Source organism: Clinocottus analis, unplaced genomic scaffold (assembly GCF_023055335.1).
Source record: "Clinocottus analis isolate CAN_PGR_092001 unplaced genomic scaffold, fCliAna1.0.p SCAF_20, whole genome shotgun sequence".
Classification (NCBI taxonomy): domain Eukaryota; kingdom Metazoa; phylum Chordata; class Actinopteri; order Perciformes; family Cottidae; genus Clinocottus; species Clinocottus analis.
In genome coordinates this window covers 4,214,845-4,230,058 of record NW_027175932.1, presented here as the reverse complement: position 1 = coordinate 4,230,058, position 15,214 = coordinate 4,214,845, and the positions used below count along the sequence as shown (strand labels likewise).

Here is a 15,214-nt window from a genome sequence, read left to right as displayed (position 1 = left end):
AGACAGTCGTGGACAGCTCTGGAATCACTGCTGAATGATCTATTCCACAGGACTAAATAAAGATGAAGTCAGGGAGCTTATAGGCCTCCGCTGCTGTGAGTAAAGATGTGCATTCCTTTGTCAAGCACAGTTAAGAGTGCGGGTCAAGCAGGTCAGCCCCGGACATTGGTGTGTCAAAGGGGGGGAAAAAAGGGGAATCTCCAGTCCAAGATGACTCCATTCCCTCCTATTGGTCATCGTCCGGACCGTCTTTCCATTCAAGAAGCATGACTCGAAAAACTCAAACAACGCCCCCCAAAGGACTTCCTCACTCACAAAGAATGTCCAAATGAGCGTCTCAAACATCAGCACCGCCGCTCCCTTTAAACAAAGTCCTCCAAAGTGGCAAAACACACAGAGACAAAGGCTGTCTTGGTTTTCAGCCAGCAAGCGGAACCGGGCTGGTGGGAAACTGAAGTAATGTCTAATAGCAGTTTAAAGTTACAGTTTGTGTTTGGATAACTTGAGTGGGAGCCAGAGGGTGGTTTAGTTATAATAGGCTGGAGCCATGCTCTGTGATGGGCTCCGGTATGGTGATTAGCCGGGGGGGTTACAGATGAACCCCGGGCAGCGCAGGGTTTCAGCTCCCCGCTGGCGTAAACTGTGGGTGGCGAGGAGATAAAACACAAGGCGGACTCGGCGTTGTTTGTGCTGCCTGTTTGTGGTCTGCGAGCATGCAGGGGCGTGTGTGCAGCAGCCCTTATGTCTCCACAGTGTAGCAAGGGGATGATAAAATCCTCCTACACTGAGAATGAGGTGTAATAACGCAGCTTTTGTTTAGCCAACACTTACAGTTGGAAAAGCCAGCTTTCCAGTAGGCGTTTTAATATCGAAAAAAAAATGCCACAAGGTGAACACACGCATATAAAATTGCATAATAAATCCCAACGCGATGATCCACCTCGTATTCTCGACTGGAGGTCCCGGGTTAAGTATGGGGGGTCCCGCTCCACCTGTCCCCCCTGCCCCGAGCACCCAGGGTCAGCCAGCAGAGAGGTGGTCCCAGCCTGGCTCCGTCCACACCACGGGCCCACCCTATCAACGCTAAACAGTGTGAAACAACACATTAACCAGCGGCCTGTCCAAATGTCAGCCAGGACAAGTGCTCGCTTTAAAAACGACCACCACACATCTCAGTTATCTCGCTGTGTGGTCTTCCTCCCGAAGATACGTTGTTGGATTTATTTTGTTGTTGTCGCGTTGTTGTCGTAACCTGCGTGAAAAAAGCGTCTGCGTTGCTGCCTGGTGAGACATAAAGAGGAGTTTTTTTGGGGGGAAATTGGTTTCCGATTGAAGATTGGAGCCGTGTTTTTTCTGTTGATTGTTATAAAGGTCACACAAATTCTGCAAATTTTGGAATTTATGATGTTTGAGAATGTGTTGACTCTGACGTCTGCGTTCTTTGGGCCAAAAGCTTAGCAAACACAGCAAGGTTCACACAATCAATGACTGTGTTTTATCACATTCACAGTCAAAAATACACCCTTGATTGTGCTGTATGTGTGTTGAAAAGAAGCGTATGGAAGCTAATTGAAGCCATGTATATTCATACTTCAGGTCAATTTTAGTCAAAAGAAACATGTTGATGCAAAATATTATCTTTTTTTTGTGATAGTAGAACATTCAAAGCAGCCATTTTAGCTGATAGAGTGCTTTCTTTTGTTTTCATCACTGAAAGGGTGAGAAGACTAAAACGGAGTTATTTTTATGCGTGGAGGCATCATTAAAACAATCAGAAATCATGTCTGGAACAAGTGATGCTGAGGCTGAATGTAGAAGTAATGCATCTTTTAAAATCAATTCACCACACACACAAATGTCATTAAATGGATTTATAAGGATGCTGGTCTTCCAATATAGACCTGGATACTTCCAATAGATGCATCGACAAAGACGCCTGGGCATCTTTGGCATTACAAGTTCAGTACTGCAGGGGGATTAATATTGCGACACTTTGGTGGTATCGTGCAACCCAAACCCTCACTACTGTTCCACACATAAATCTCGCAGAGCGTGACTAACCCGGCGGTAACAGGAGCCGGGGCCAGCGGTCCCCGCGGACCCCGTCCTGCATGTCAGTGTTTTCGACCGCTGCGCTGTAAGGACCGGGCCCCAGAACCTCCCCGGGCCCCCGGAGACCCTGTGAAACAAAACAGTGAGGTCAGCTTTGGGCTCCCATCTCACAGCGAGGATTACACACACACAGACACACACACACACATAAAGAGCTAAAACCACTGAGACTGGATTAAGTCATTATGGGTAGCCATCCCCTTAAACCTCAGCCAGGGACTTTCTCTGTAAAGAGATATTCTCTTCTCACAGCAATTGATTTTCTATCTGTGAGCAGAGCCGGCGGGCCTCTGCTGACCTTTAGTTTGGACGGACAATTAATTTCTGCAGCGAATGACAGTTTATTATGTTCTTCCTTAACTAATTCTCTGCAAAACACTCGATAAAAAGCTTCCTGGCCATCTCCCGCCCGAGGACAATGAAATGAAATAGCTGGAAGGAGCAGACTGACGCTTCCCCGTCAATAACATTACACCCGTCTGACCATTTCCCTGCATGCACCTGCACTACTATTACACACGCGCAATGAAACTCAATCTCCAATAACTTCCACAACAGTAACACTATATATTTTTTTATTGTATCAAACAGGTGGTGATGACCTTCAGGGCCGGTGACACGTCCTATAAGACTTGTGCGTGTGTGCGTGTGTGTGTGTTTGTGTGCGTGCATGTGTGTGCGACACCTCAGGAAGGCCAGTTTATCATCAGTCTCGCACAACAAACAACAACATCACACTTTCGGAATGAAACGCTTACCGTGCCTGCAGCATTCCACACACAGGGGCCATGCAGACAAACACACACACACACACACACGTGTCACACACACACACACACAGACACACACACACACACACACGGTCATCAATGCTCAATTACCCTCTCCTGTGTTTAGACAGTAATGCTAGTCCGGAGGGTCTTGGGTGTGGAGAGCAACCTGTTGAGAATAATTCATGCGAGTGTCAAAAGTGGGAATCTCGGGATTCTCTTACATTTTGTGGGCCACACACGTGAGGATGGACGAAGCCTTCAGCCCATTCGTCAACATTATAGGGATCAATTGTAAATCACGTTTCATTTATTGCCTTCAGGCGAGTCAGACGAGCATAAATATTGCAGAAGTCAACGGGATCGTTATTTATTTGGGTTATTTTACATGTAACGTAACCCAATTTATTAAAAGCCACTATCCACTATTGATTTCCACAAATATAAAATTCCTACGCTTTAAAACACTCAATTGGGAATATGCAGTTTTATGTTTTGTGGCGTCCATCTTATTCAACACACATTCGTCATTTCTAGATGGCTGCTCTTTGTTGAACAGTTTAACCTCAACTAGAAGGACGCAGACCTCCGCCAAATATGTGATATCTTCTTCCTCGGCACGTCATACAGCCTGCCACCAAGTTTCATGAACATCGGGCCAGTAGTTTTGTTTTGAAATTTGAAATTAGGGCTGCAAATAATATGGATCTATCAAGTATTATTTGCTATTCCATAAATGTTCAACAATAGTAAGATTTTCTGTCCTAATTTTTCTTTGATATCAATTTTGTTTCCGTCAACCAATTAATGTACAATGATACAGAGCACGCAAATCTTAATAAACAACTAAAAAAAGTCAGTCAGTGTTGCCAAAAAGTGGCCATTCATCTCAACACGAGCTCGAACGTTAAAGAGCACTCGCAGACCAAGTTTAGCGCAGCTGAAATTGTCTCAATGTCAAATGGGATGAAAATACGCCTCAATATTTATGAAATTTGAAAATGTATGAAATCTGTGAATCCACAGGCTGAAACAGGTTTTGGGTAACAAAGGCTCCCCGTAATGGCTGAGCCAGACATGGCTGTGTTCTTTACCCACTGTGGCTTTACGGATATCATATTATTGCCTGCATCCAGTCAAAGCTTCAGCGCCCTTTGTATCTGTTGTTTTAATGATAGACCCCATATAACCAATTATACAGCGCAGCAGTGCCCCTCTCTTCACTCGTCAGCACTGTCATTCATCAATATCCTATTAGTTTCTCTTGGAGCCAGCCACTTTATCCCCCCTTACCAAAAGAAATATTAAAAAAAAAGTCTGCTGTTGTTGTTATTCAGCCGTCTAATTTTCATTGTAACAAAACACGCTTTGTTCTAGGCTCAGACACTTCTGGAAAAACTAATATTGGTGGATCATTGTCACGCAGGTTGCCAAGGCTACAGTCACACTCGCTGATGATTGGATTCATTCTGTGTTATCGCTGGCTGCATCCCCGGCTCCCAGAGGCGGTGTGATATTAATGATAGCGATGTTCCACCGTATCGTTTACAGGCTGCGACATCAAAGCCGCAAAGAAGAAAGAAGAAAAAAAACTCAGACTCTTCTTCTTCTTCTTCCTCTTCTTCTTCTTCTCTTTGAGTTGGATTTCATTTCCACACTCTTTGCTCAACGGCACATGGGAGAAATGCCCTTTCTGTACCCTGCGACGCTTGGCACTTATCAAAAAAGGACACGATCAAGAGGTGAGGTGAAACAAAAGAGGGGCCAGACAGAGGGCAGCGGGGGTCGTCGCCTTACCTCGCTGGCCAGACGAGAGGTCTCCCATCGTCTGTAGCTGGGTCAAGGCCAGTGGCCTCTCTAAGTCCCCATCAGTGGCTCTGTCTGGCGGGCGGACAGGGATCCAACGCCAAGGACTAATCCATCACTCTCCTGAATGAGGACAGAATCAATCAGGAGGGACCTTCAGATCACTCTGAACTAAATCACCATTGGCTGTCAGGTGATGGGCTGCAGAAGGCCCGATCTCAGTGTGTGTTACCACGAAGACCTGTTGAAACAAAGGCGAAAACAAGGCATGCGAACAGCTGGTGAGATCTGCTCGCACTATAGGCTTGTTGGTATTTCTGCCTCTACTCTCGATGCTAAATGGCGAGTTATTATTCTTTTCATCCATTTGCAGGAACAACCCTTTAAGCCAGTCCGTCAATACCAGTCCATTTGCAAGCGGTTTATTGACATTGTCTGAACAGTGCAACACTTTCGTCGTGTCGCATAATGCAACGCTCTGAGGTCATGGAGAGTTAGCCGGCAAACGGGCGAGTCAGCGAGCTCTTTCGCTCGCTAATTGATGTACTTCAGCCGCTCGGCCTTTGAACTGAATCCCTGCGTCGTCCACCAGAGAGAAGGCAGATGCCATCGGCGTTGCCTCTCCCCTTTTTTTTTTTTCGCCTTTGAAACACAAGCCCCCCATCTAACCCGGCAGCTCAGGGCACGAGTGAGAGGAGCCGTCTGTTAGCTTAGCTCGAGAGACAGCTACTCCCCACCGTCGAGTCTGGCCCCGCGAGTACGAGGGATCCAGGCCAAAAAGATTAGCCGTGTTTTCAGTGGGAGATGCTATCACGCTGGCGGTAGTGACTGTCTCAGAGCGCGGTTGGGCCAAGCAGAAGGAGGGGAGCCATTGTTTGTGCAGGACTTGAGCCGGGACTGGCTCTCTTCCAGCCCTCTAAGGAATTATTTGCCTGTGCACTTGTGCATTTAGGCCAAGAGTTTAGTTACTTCCATTTCATGAAAATAACATGCTAGCAACTCAATTTTGCCAACATTTGTTTTACACATAATGTGTGTTTTTTTTAATTCAGTAATCCGGTGTGTTCTGCTGGAAGTTTGTGAGGTTTGCACACGTATCAAATTTGAATACTCTCTGCATGGCACTCTGACAACCAGCCTAAAATCCAAATCCTGCAAAGTGGAAATTTTCTGTTTTAGCCAAAACCCAAAATGTATTCTCAGCCCTAAAGTTATGCAGCTTGTCTAAACTAGAACTGATAACTCTTGTGTGTGGCAGGGTTATGGAAATGAGAATACCCAGCTTGTGTTTCTGTCCCAGAATTCATTTTCTACTCAAAATTTGAGGCAGCAGTTTGAAAAAGAAGGCTGAGATGAACAAGTAGATATAGAAACATATGTTTTACGTGTCACTAGTGGCCATCCTGATTGCAAACACAATCTCAGGCAAGCGGATAGAGTTTGCAAGAAGAAGGGATTCTTCTTGCTGGATGTTTGAATCTGCTAATACTTGCATGTGCTGCTATGACATCTGAAGTTATTTCTGGCCGGTAATGAACCGGGCTAATGAGCGAAGTAACAGGAGAGGAGGAATTTCTGCTCATTGTAACCACCTGTTGCAGTCTTTGTTTCTGGCCTCCTGTGGCACATGGCTTCTAGTTGATGCCTTTATTTTTTGCAGTTGTCTGCATTGAAGTGCTTCTTGCCCATTCTTGGCATTTCCAAGACTTAAGTAGGGAAGCTCTGCCTCGAAGATATGGGGTAAAAACAATTAAAATACAGGTTTAAACAAATTAGAACGAACATGTAACTCATTCAAAACTATTTGAATACAGTCCAAACAATCTAATGTGAAACTATCTTGTAAAATCCTCACGTGAGTGACAAGCTAACAATAAATGTAAGTCCTCCTCCTAACATTTAGTGCATGAAGTCACAGTGGAACTTCATCCATTGGTTTGTCTGTGGCCATCTTGTTTTTCTGCAACCAGAAAATACATGAGAGGGTAAAGAGCACTACAACTGAACCGAGTTCTTAGGTGACCAAAAATGTACTGAAAACACACTGTGGAAGGGTTAAAATTGTAAAACGCAAACACAGACAACAGACCGGCCGACGCTGTGGTAGCAACCTGTCAATTACAAGGGAGCCCCGCCCTAAAGCGTACCCTGCTCTATGGTCTATTTGACTCTAAATGGGACTATAATTGACTCAATGAACATCATCTTGTGTTGAAGAAGACTTGAAACTACAGATTGGGATCATAAACCCATGTTTGTAATAAATCAGGTGAGAAGTAGAGTAATTTTCTCTTCTTTTAGCAAGCAGAGGAGTCTCCCTCATGGCCATTAGGGAGAATGCAGCTTTAAGACACCTCAGCATTGGCTTCACTTTTTAGTCCTGGAGGCAGCAGACTGAGCCAAACAATCAATCCATCCGCTATCTTTGACCGCTTAGCCGCTTCAGGGTCGAGGTGGAGCTGGACACAAAGATAACCATTGAAGCTCACATCCACACCGACGGCCATCAATTAACCTAAACTGCATGTCTTTGGACTGTGAGGGGAAGCAGGCGAGAACCAGCGCTGACATGAAGAAAACATGCAAACTCAAACACAGATGGGGGATAAAAGCCCGGCCCCTGATCCAAACATATAGGGTAACAATAAAACTGTGATAGATGATCCATAAAAATGTAATTACTGTGGCAGCGCTCGTCAATTTGTTGCTTCACAAACAGAGAAAAAAAGACACAACAATAAAGACGCTGCAGAAATGATCCATCCATCTTTTGTTTTGAGTTTTGAATCTATCTCTGATGAACATCTGACGTTACATTTGTCACCAGCGTACCAACATCGTTTTTTATCACAATCCAAGAAAGAAAAAAAAAACTCTGCTTCACTCATTTACCAACCTCCCTTTGCAGTCGGAAGACCGGAGGCCCTGAAGGTCAAGGGGTCGTGATCCCAGGTGAGGCATTGTCATCGGCCCCATGACCGGGGTACTTAACCCCTTATTGGCTAATTCATATCCCAGGTGTGGAGCCGGGTTATATACGGTGTGTCCGTCACGGCGATCACAGTTTCCTCTAAAACAGCCCAATGAGTGTGCAGCCTGTCGGCGGGAGGATGTCCAGTTAAGCCCGGGGTAGGTGGAGGACAGGAGGTGTGTGAGAGAGAGAGGGTCTGGGAGCGGAGAGAGAAAAAGGTCCCGCGGTTCATGTTCATTATCAGTTCCGTTTCTGACCCCCATGTCAGCACTGGTCCTAACTGGATCCCTCTTCTATCACTTGCTGGAGGGAGAATTATCACATGGACAAGCTCGGTTATGAACTGTGAGACAACACGATACTGCAGGCATGACGTTTTTTGTGTGGAAATTTAAGATGAGCGAAAAAGAGAGAGAAATGAAAGGTAGCAAAGTGTTGTTGGTTTGAACTACAGTAAATCATAAAGTTAATTCAATAGCACCAGTATAGTCGCAATAATTATATTCCCATGGGTAAGTGGACTAACTGCTGACTGACAAGATATTATTATTAGATTAATTCGCACCTTCGTCTCCAGGTTGGATAAGAATCAATACTGAACATGTCCTTGATATCATTATTTTCAACATTTAATTTTCATGGCTTGATCTTTGTCTTTTCCATTATAATACCAAACGTGAACTTAACTTTTAAAATTTTAAGAAATTAAAAAAAGGAGAACAAAGAGCCATTGAGTCAAAAAAAAAGAAGAAGTTAATTCCAATCATTTCGTCAGAATATAAGTTATTATTCATTCACCATATTCCTGAAACACAGAAGGGTTCTGTTCTTCTTTTGTAAAGAAAAAAGATAAATAAAGTTATAATGACTCTGCAGCTCACTGATGTCTGTTATCTCTTTCTCACTTCTCCCCGAGAACACGATCAACTATTCACCTCAGAAAAAACACAATGTGTTCTGTCCCTGCTAGGATCTTGTCCTACTTTAAAGTTGAGGCGCAGACACACTTTCTTTATGTTTTTTTAAAACTATTGTTCCTCATGAATTTCATGTGCCTGTAAGCAGGGACATGTAGGAGGACGAACCCACCGACTTATTCTACCGCAACGTTTTCTTTCTGGAGTTTTTCAGAAATGCTGAAATTGTGTTCTTTCTTAAAACCGTAAAACACGACTGCAAGAAGGAAGTAAAAGGATGCAAAGCAATATGATACATATATAACATAAAACATGAGTAAATACCATTTTAAAATTGTCTTAATATTTATTCTGGGATTCACTTTCGTAAGGAGAATTTGCGTTAGCTGTATAGAAAATACGTAGCGACCACCTTGAAGCCTGTTAGCCAAGCGTAGCATAACGGCTAGACACAGCTAGCCAGCTAGCTTTATTCAAAGTAAAAACATGTGTCTGTTACAGTCCATTAATATAACTAATTAAAACATTATAGCTTGCATGAAGAAGCAATTAGCTTCATATCTGGCACTTGTTTTTAGACAACAGTTTTCTTTATGCTAAACTAAGCTAACCATATCTAGCTTCATATTTAACAGTGTATTTTCCTAAATGTCAAACTATGCTGTTGAGTTATTGCTGTGAAATTACTTTATTTATTCACCACTGCCACACAAACTAAAGAAGCAGTGTGTCCTCTCACAATTCATTGTACGTTTTCTGTAGTTTAGAGACTCTGTATTTTTTTTCAGAGCTGTTGAGTCCAAACTTCATGGCATCAGATACATTGAAACGTCCTGCAGTCCATCCTGACTCCACCTCCTCGCCTGAGAGCCCAGCTCCTCCAGTTTGAGTTTCTACCCAGGCCATCCCATGATTCTCCCTGACAGCTGAAGCGGCAACCCCTTGACACTGACGGGAATTTATGGTCCGGTTCAGGATGCACAGTAGCCCCGGGGAGAGAATACAGGATCGGGGCACAGCAGGGACACGACTCCATTCATCAATAAAAAGTGTGGACTTCATTTAGGCTCAGTGATCGAGGCCAAATATCGCCTGAAGTTCGGCTTCATTTTGATGTACATTATATTCACCAGCGGACTGTTTATCAAATATATTCATCATCATTCATTCATATTTGTTTGTCATTTTTCAGTATGAATTGTGGCTATCTATTTAAATGAGAATAAGAAAGTGACAGGGAATGCAGCACAAATGTGGTTTGGATTTTTATGGTAACTTTGGGATGCAAAATCTATCTCCTGACAAAACGCACTCAGATACCAACACCACCCGCTGGGGAGAACATAATGCACCATTCAGAAGCACACAGAAACACACACACACACACACACACACACACACACACACACACACACACACAAACACGGACACGAATGCACGCACACATTCACACCATATGATTTCTGCTGCGCTGCAAGCTCACAAACAGCAAAGCAATAATAAAAACAATATTGTTTTCCACACGTGACTGCCCCCGGGAAAGTCTCCCCTCTAAGTAAAACAACAACAAAAAAGGAAATCTTAAGCATTTTGCAACATATATACCTTGAAAAGAGTGCTTTTTATTCAGCATTTTTAAAAGGTTTCTATGAAATGAAATATATATGTTGATATTCTATCCTGCTGCGTTCGCAGTGAGGAAGTAGCAGCACGTGCAACATTTATTAGGGTCAAAATTTTAATTATAACATCATATTACATTTTAATGTGAATAGGTGTCATGTGCTCTCTTTATAATCACTTTAAACCAACACAGCGCTGAGCCTTTACGCCGCTTGTAGAAGTTACAACTCAATCAACAGGAATTCCATGCAGAGACAGAAATACAATGGGCCACATTATGACGCAGCAGGAAACACACACACAGGTGTAATCAATAACATTAACTATGCACCTGCACGGCTGGAGGGTACATCACACTTTGCATGGTTAGTATGCCCAAATGTGACCATAAAAATGTAATTACTGCTTTACCATGTATATAATACTGTCATAAACAATACATGTCTAGTATTTTTTTAATGAATTTGCAGATATGTTCCTAAACATTTTCTCTAAAACAAAAGTTAGTAAATCTAGTGTACACAGTCATGCCTGTTGAAGAAGAGCTTTACCACAGTGCGCACAGGTGGAACTAATAACGTTAATTAGGACTCTCAGTGAGTGTCTCAAGTGAGACAGCGTGCTCGTTAATGATATGACTCACACCTGCGTTTGACAAGACAAACTGACCGCTTCAAAAACAGATCAGGCGTGATGATGTCAGTGGCTGTGAGACTGTCATCCAGAGTGGGGGAAGAAGCGATGACGGACACCGTCATCGCCAAGTAGTCATAGTCTTGGTTCGTGATCACACACTGAAAAAACAACAACAGAAGAATGCCAATCTGTTGTTTTAAAATGTCTCGGATACGATGCTTTTTTTTGCAATGTTGTCAGAATGTGAAGAACTCAAAAATCCTATTATATCTCTGGATCCTTTGCAGGTTTATTACAAGATTGTTCTCCTCTTTTCGAGCCTTGTAGTCATGTTATGATACGGATAGGAACGACGTGTGTAGCTCATAGCTGTCTTCAATGGTGGCTTAGCAGCATGTTTGCCACCGGTTTGTCGTTAAAGTAATTAGGATTCAGAGATATAAAAAGGAATGAAACCCACAGGGCTGATATGAATACTTTCTGTCACTTGGCTTTTCTTTATTGATGTGACGTGAATGACTTAAGAGATACCATGTTGACTGGTAATAAGGTTTCAGACACCCTGGCCTGACAAATGATGAAAAGCCTCCATGACTCCCCAACAACGTAACAGAAGCCCCGAGTGGGGGATGTGAGGGTGATATTCAGGGTAAAAGTAAAACCCCACTAGTACTGCAGCCATACAAAAATAGGAATCCGTCACATTCCCGCTTGTGAATTTTCCAATCGTAGACCTTTCAGGTTGCAGCAAAAATGCCGCGAGCTATATATCACCTCCTCACTGGCTTTTATCTCTTTTATGAATCTGAGATGAATGAGCCACGTTTCTATTTTTAACTTCCCATGCATGCGTTTCACAAAGCTGTTTTGACACTGCACATTCCAATCTATTTATATTGGGATTTTCAGCATGTTACAATCGGCCATACCATTCCCACCAGCTAAAAACAGGCACGACACATCTGAAGTGTGTTTAGGATTGCACGATGAGAGCGATATTTGGCTCACGGTGACCGTTTGCTTTTACCTCAAATAAGATGTTGGGCAGTGTGTTCAACCTTTGCAGCCTATAATCCAGCATGACATGCTTGTCATTTTTGGGTTACACAATCAAAGAGTTAAATTTGTTTTAGCCACTTGAGGGTAGTGGAAACAATCTCTACAATGACACACTATTACCATAATCTGACATGGCGAGTGGAATATGAAGTCACGTCATATGTACGCGTATGTTATTTTTTTTTAAAAACTGTTTGGATTAGCTTCACTTAGATAAGGAATAAATACGTTACTTTGGGGGTTTACGACTATGGAAGTGTTGTTAAGTACACAAGTAGCATTACAATAAAGTCAACTAAGTCAAAAAAGGTTGAAAGTGACAAATAAGTAAATTTTGGGGGAAAACTATGGAATTGGCATTTTATAGATTCAAGATATTTATATTGTCATATGCACAGATAACAGACAGTTACTCTGTACAATGAAAAGCTTATTTTTCTTTCTAGGCCCTCCTCAAACAAAGAATTACAATAAACATGGTAAAAAGAGTTAAGAGTACAACAATACATTGCTATGAATGCTAATAGTATAAGAACATATATAAAATAAGGCACAGTCATATATATATTAAGGCAAATAATAAACTGATAAGATAATAAACTGCTGCAGAAGGACAACACCTGATTGAAAAGGTTCTTTCAAATGTCACACTCCTGATCTCAAAACTACTAAAGCCAATGGTTACAAACCCCTTAAGGAATGTTACATATTAAATGTGGATATGTTGACTTTTTAATGAGACTATCATATCTTTCATTTTCTCAGTGGCAGCCCAGCGCTGCCATTTTGTCCGGATGCAAATATTTGAAGCACCTGTCATGAAACCTGAGAGGACATTTCTATAAACCTTAATGTATATGCATTCCCTGCACAAAGTCAGTATGGTTGTAAAGACCTATTGAAAGGAAGGAAAAAAAAAAGAAGATGCTTGATGCAGTGTGGCAGCCAAAGTGTTGGGTAGAGTTTCACATTCTATATATAAGCCTGGTGACTTGTGTCCCTGCTGCTCTGTTTGAATGCCAGAGTCACACTGTCAAAACAGAGAGAGGGGCGCCACAATATGATGGACCTTTTTGAGACCAACCCTTATCTTTTCAATGATTTGCGCTACTTGGAAGAAGGGGATCATGGACCACTACAGCACCTGGACATGTCCGGGGTGTCCCCTCTGTACAACGGCAACGACAGCCCGCTGTCCCCGGGCCAGGACAACGTCCCGTCCGAGACCGGGGGCGAGAGCAGCGGGGAGGAGCATGTCCTCGCGCCCCCGGGTCTCCGGGCGCACTGCGACGGCCAGTGCCTCATGTGGGCCTGTAAGGTCTGCAAGAGGAAGTCTGCGCCGACGGACCGACGCAAGGCCGCCACGCTCCGGGAGAGGCGGAGGCTGAAGAAGATCAACGAGGCCTTCGAGGTGCTGAAGAGGAAGACCGTGGCCAACCCTAACCAGAGGCTACCCAAGGTGGAGATTTTACGCAGCGCCATCAGCTACATCGAGGGCTTACAGGACCTGCTGCAGACGCTGGACGAGCAGGAGAAACCGCAAAACGGATCGTCCCACAAGTTCAAAGAGCACGGCGTAAGATATCGTTCACGATCCTCGCTATATGTCGTCGGAGTCTGGCAGCGGGCCTGTGGCATTCAGATGACTTTATAATGACGTCATGATGACTTAATGTTGTGTTTTCATTCCCTATTGTATCAGTTTTATCCTTATACTATTTCTACATGTACTTGTAAGCTGACTGTGATGCTATTAGTTACATTATTTTGACTTTTTATTCTAGTTGACACCAACAGTAAAATATCCAATAAGTCACTGATGTTAAAGTTGGGTCACTTTTATATGTTTTCCTTTTAGGAAATACTTATGATAGTCCAATATTATTCATTTTTATTTGGGATTTTATGTCTGTCAACTTTTTTTGTTGTTGTCAACAGCCAATCTGACGAACCATACATCTGTTTATGCGTGCGGTTCAATATTAACTGACCAAACACATGCATGGATAACATTTGATTGTGTGTGTGTGTGTGTGTGTGTGTGTGTGTGTGTGTGTGTGTGTGTGTGTGTGTGTGTGTGTGCGTTCCAGGTGGCCGGTCATGAGTATCACTGGAAAAAGTCCTCCGAGACCTGGCCGACCTCTGCCGACCATTCCAGTGCAGCCATGACACACCAGAGAGAAGGTGCACATCTGTCAACTTCATTCACAATCGACAGTGAATAAATACATGAAATGGAGCTCTTGTTAAAGTCCTTGTTTTGTTTTGTTTCCAGGAGCCAGCGAGTCTTCTGGGGCCTCCAGCCTCCTGCGTCTGTCCTCCATCGTGGACAGCATCACCAACGACGACAAAATCCACTTCAGCGAGGGCGTTTCAGAAGACTGAAACACGCTCCACCAGACGGCCATTTTCAAATTTAGAATTTACATTATTTATCTCTAAATTATTTCCATTATATTCAGCCATTCATTCTGGCTTCTGTTTGTTCATGTAGTCTTCATTTGTACAGCAGGAGCAACACATTTGTACATATTTTATAATAAAATGATGTTTAGATTGTATTTATTTTATATTAAGAAGCAAAAAGCTTTTTTTTAAATGGAAGCTAATGTTGTGTTTACTGTACATACTGACCAAGATGCTAAATAAAACAAATAACTACACAGTTGAATATTTTTTAAGCTGAGGTGGAGGGACAGCTGGCTGTAAATCGTGTCTCATTTGGTGCTCTTGATGAACCGTAAATTTATCAAATTCAGAGTCACATGCCAGATCATTATTTCCTACAGCCGCCGCAGCTGTATCGCTTGTCGACGCTGCGTCGAGGCTTTTGTCACGGAGGTGGGCGTCGTTTCATCCCTCGGCCCATTGCCCACATTTCTTACCAAAAAATGCAGGGGGTGGACTTTGGCTTAGACCTCGGGGAGACTTCACACTTTAAACGTTTGCAATAATATCCATCAGTGTATTCCTCGTTCTTCAAGGGCACGCTGGAAAAGAGACCACTCTTCTAGCGTTGAATTGTATTTGACCTTTTTTGAAGGATCGGCAACTCAGACCACATAGATCTTTAAGCTTTTATTTCAAATAAGAAGTTGCTCTGCCTCTCACTGTATATATCTCTGTGTTTGACACACACACTGCCACTTCAAGGTCCACCAGTTCCCCTTCTCGCAGCGTTCACGGCCATTAGAAGTCCATACGTTTAAACTAGCCTGGAATAGTTTGCAGCCGGGCTGCTTCTCTTTGTTCCAGCTGGCCTCCAGCAGGCCTGATCCCACAGCAGTAACTCGAGTCGCCTCCGAACAGCGTGCCTCTCC

General features: G+C 43.2%; 1 protein-coding gene across 1 annotated transcript; it reads left to right on the top strand.

Annotated features, from left to right (window-relative positions):
- The first annotated feature begins 12,928 nt into the window (after positions 1–12,928).
- Positions 12,929–14,557, top strand: myf6 (myogenic factor 6). The gene is made up of 3 exons (XM_068586407.1): positions 12,929–13,470; positions 13,985–14,078; positions 14,170–14,557. Exons 1-3 carry the CDS (start codon positions 12,955–12,957, stop codon positions 14,277–14,279), a joined length of 720 nt encoding a protein of 239 aa, XP_068442508.1. The 5' UTR covers positions 12,929–12,954; the 3' UTR covers positions 14,280–14,557.
- Positions 14,558–15,214: the final 657 nt, after the last annotated feature.

Coding starts and splice junctions, on each gene's coding strand:
- myf6 (XM_068586407.1), top strand. CDS start 12,955: ATGATGGACCTTTTTGAGACCAACCCTTATCTTTTCAATGATTTGCGC. Junction 13,471..13,984: donor ACAAGTTCAAAGAGCACGGC/GTAAGATATCGT, acceptor TGTGCGTTCCAG/GTGGCCGGTCATGAGTATCA. Junction 14,079..14,169: donor CATGACACACCAGAGAGAAG/GTGCACATCTGT, acceptor TTTTGTTTCCAG/GAGCCAGCGAGTCTTCTGGG.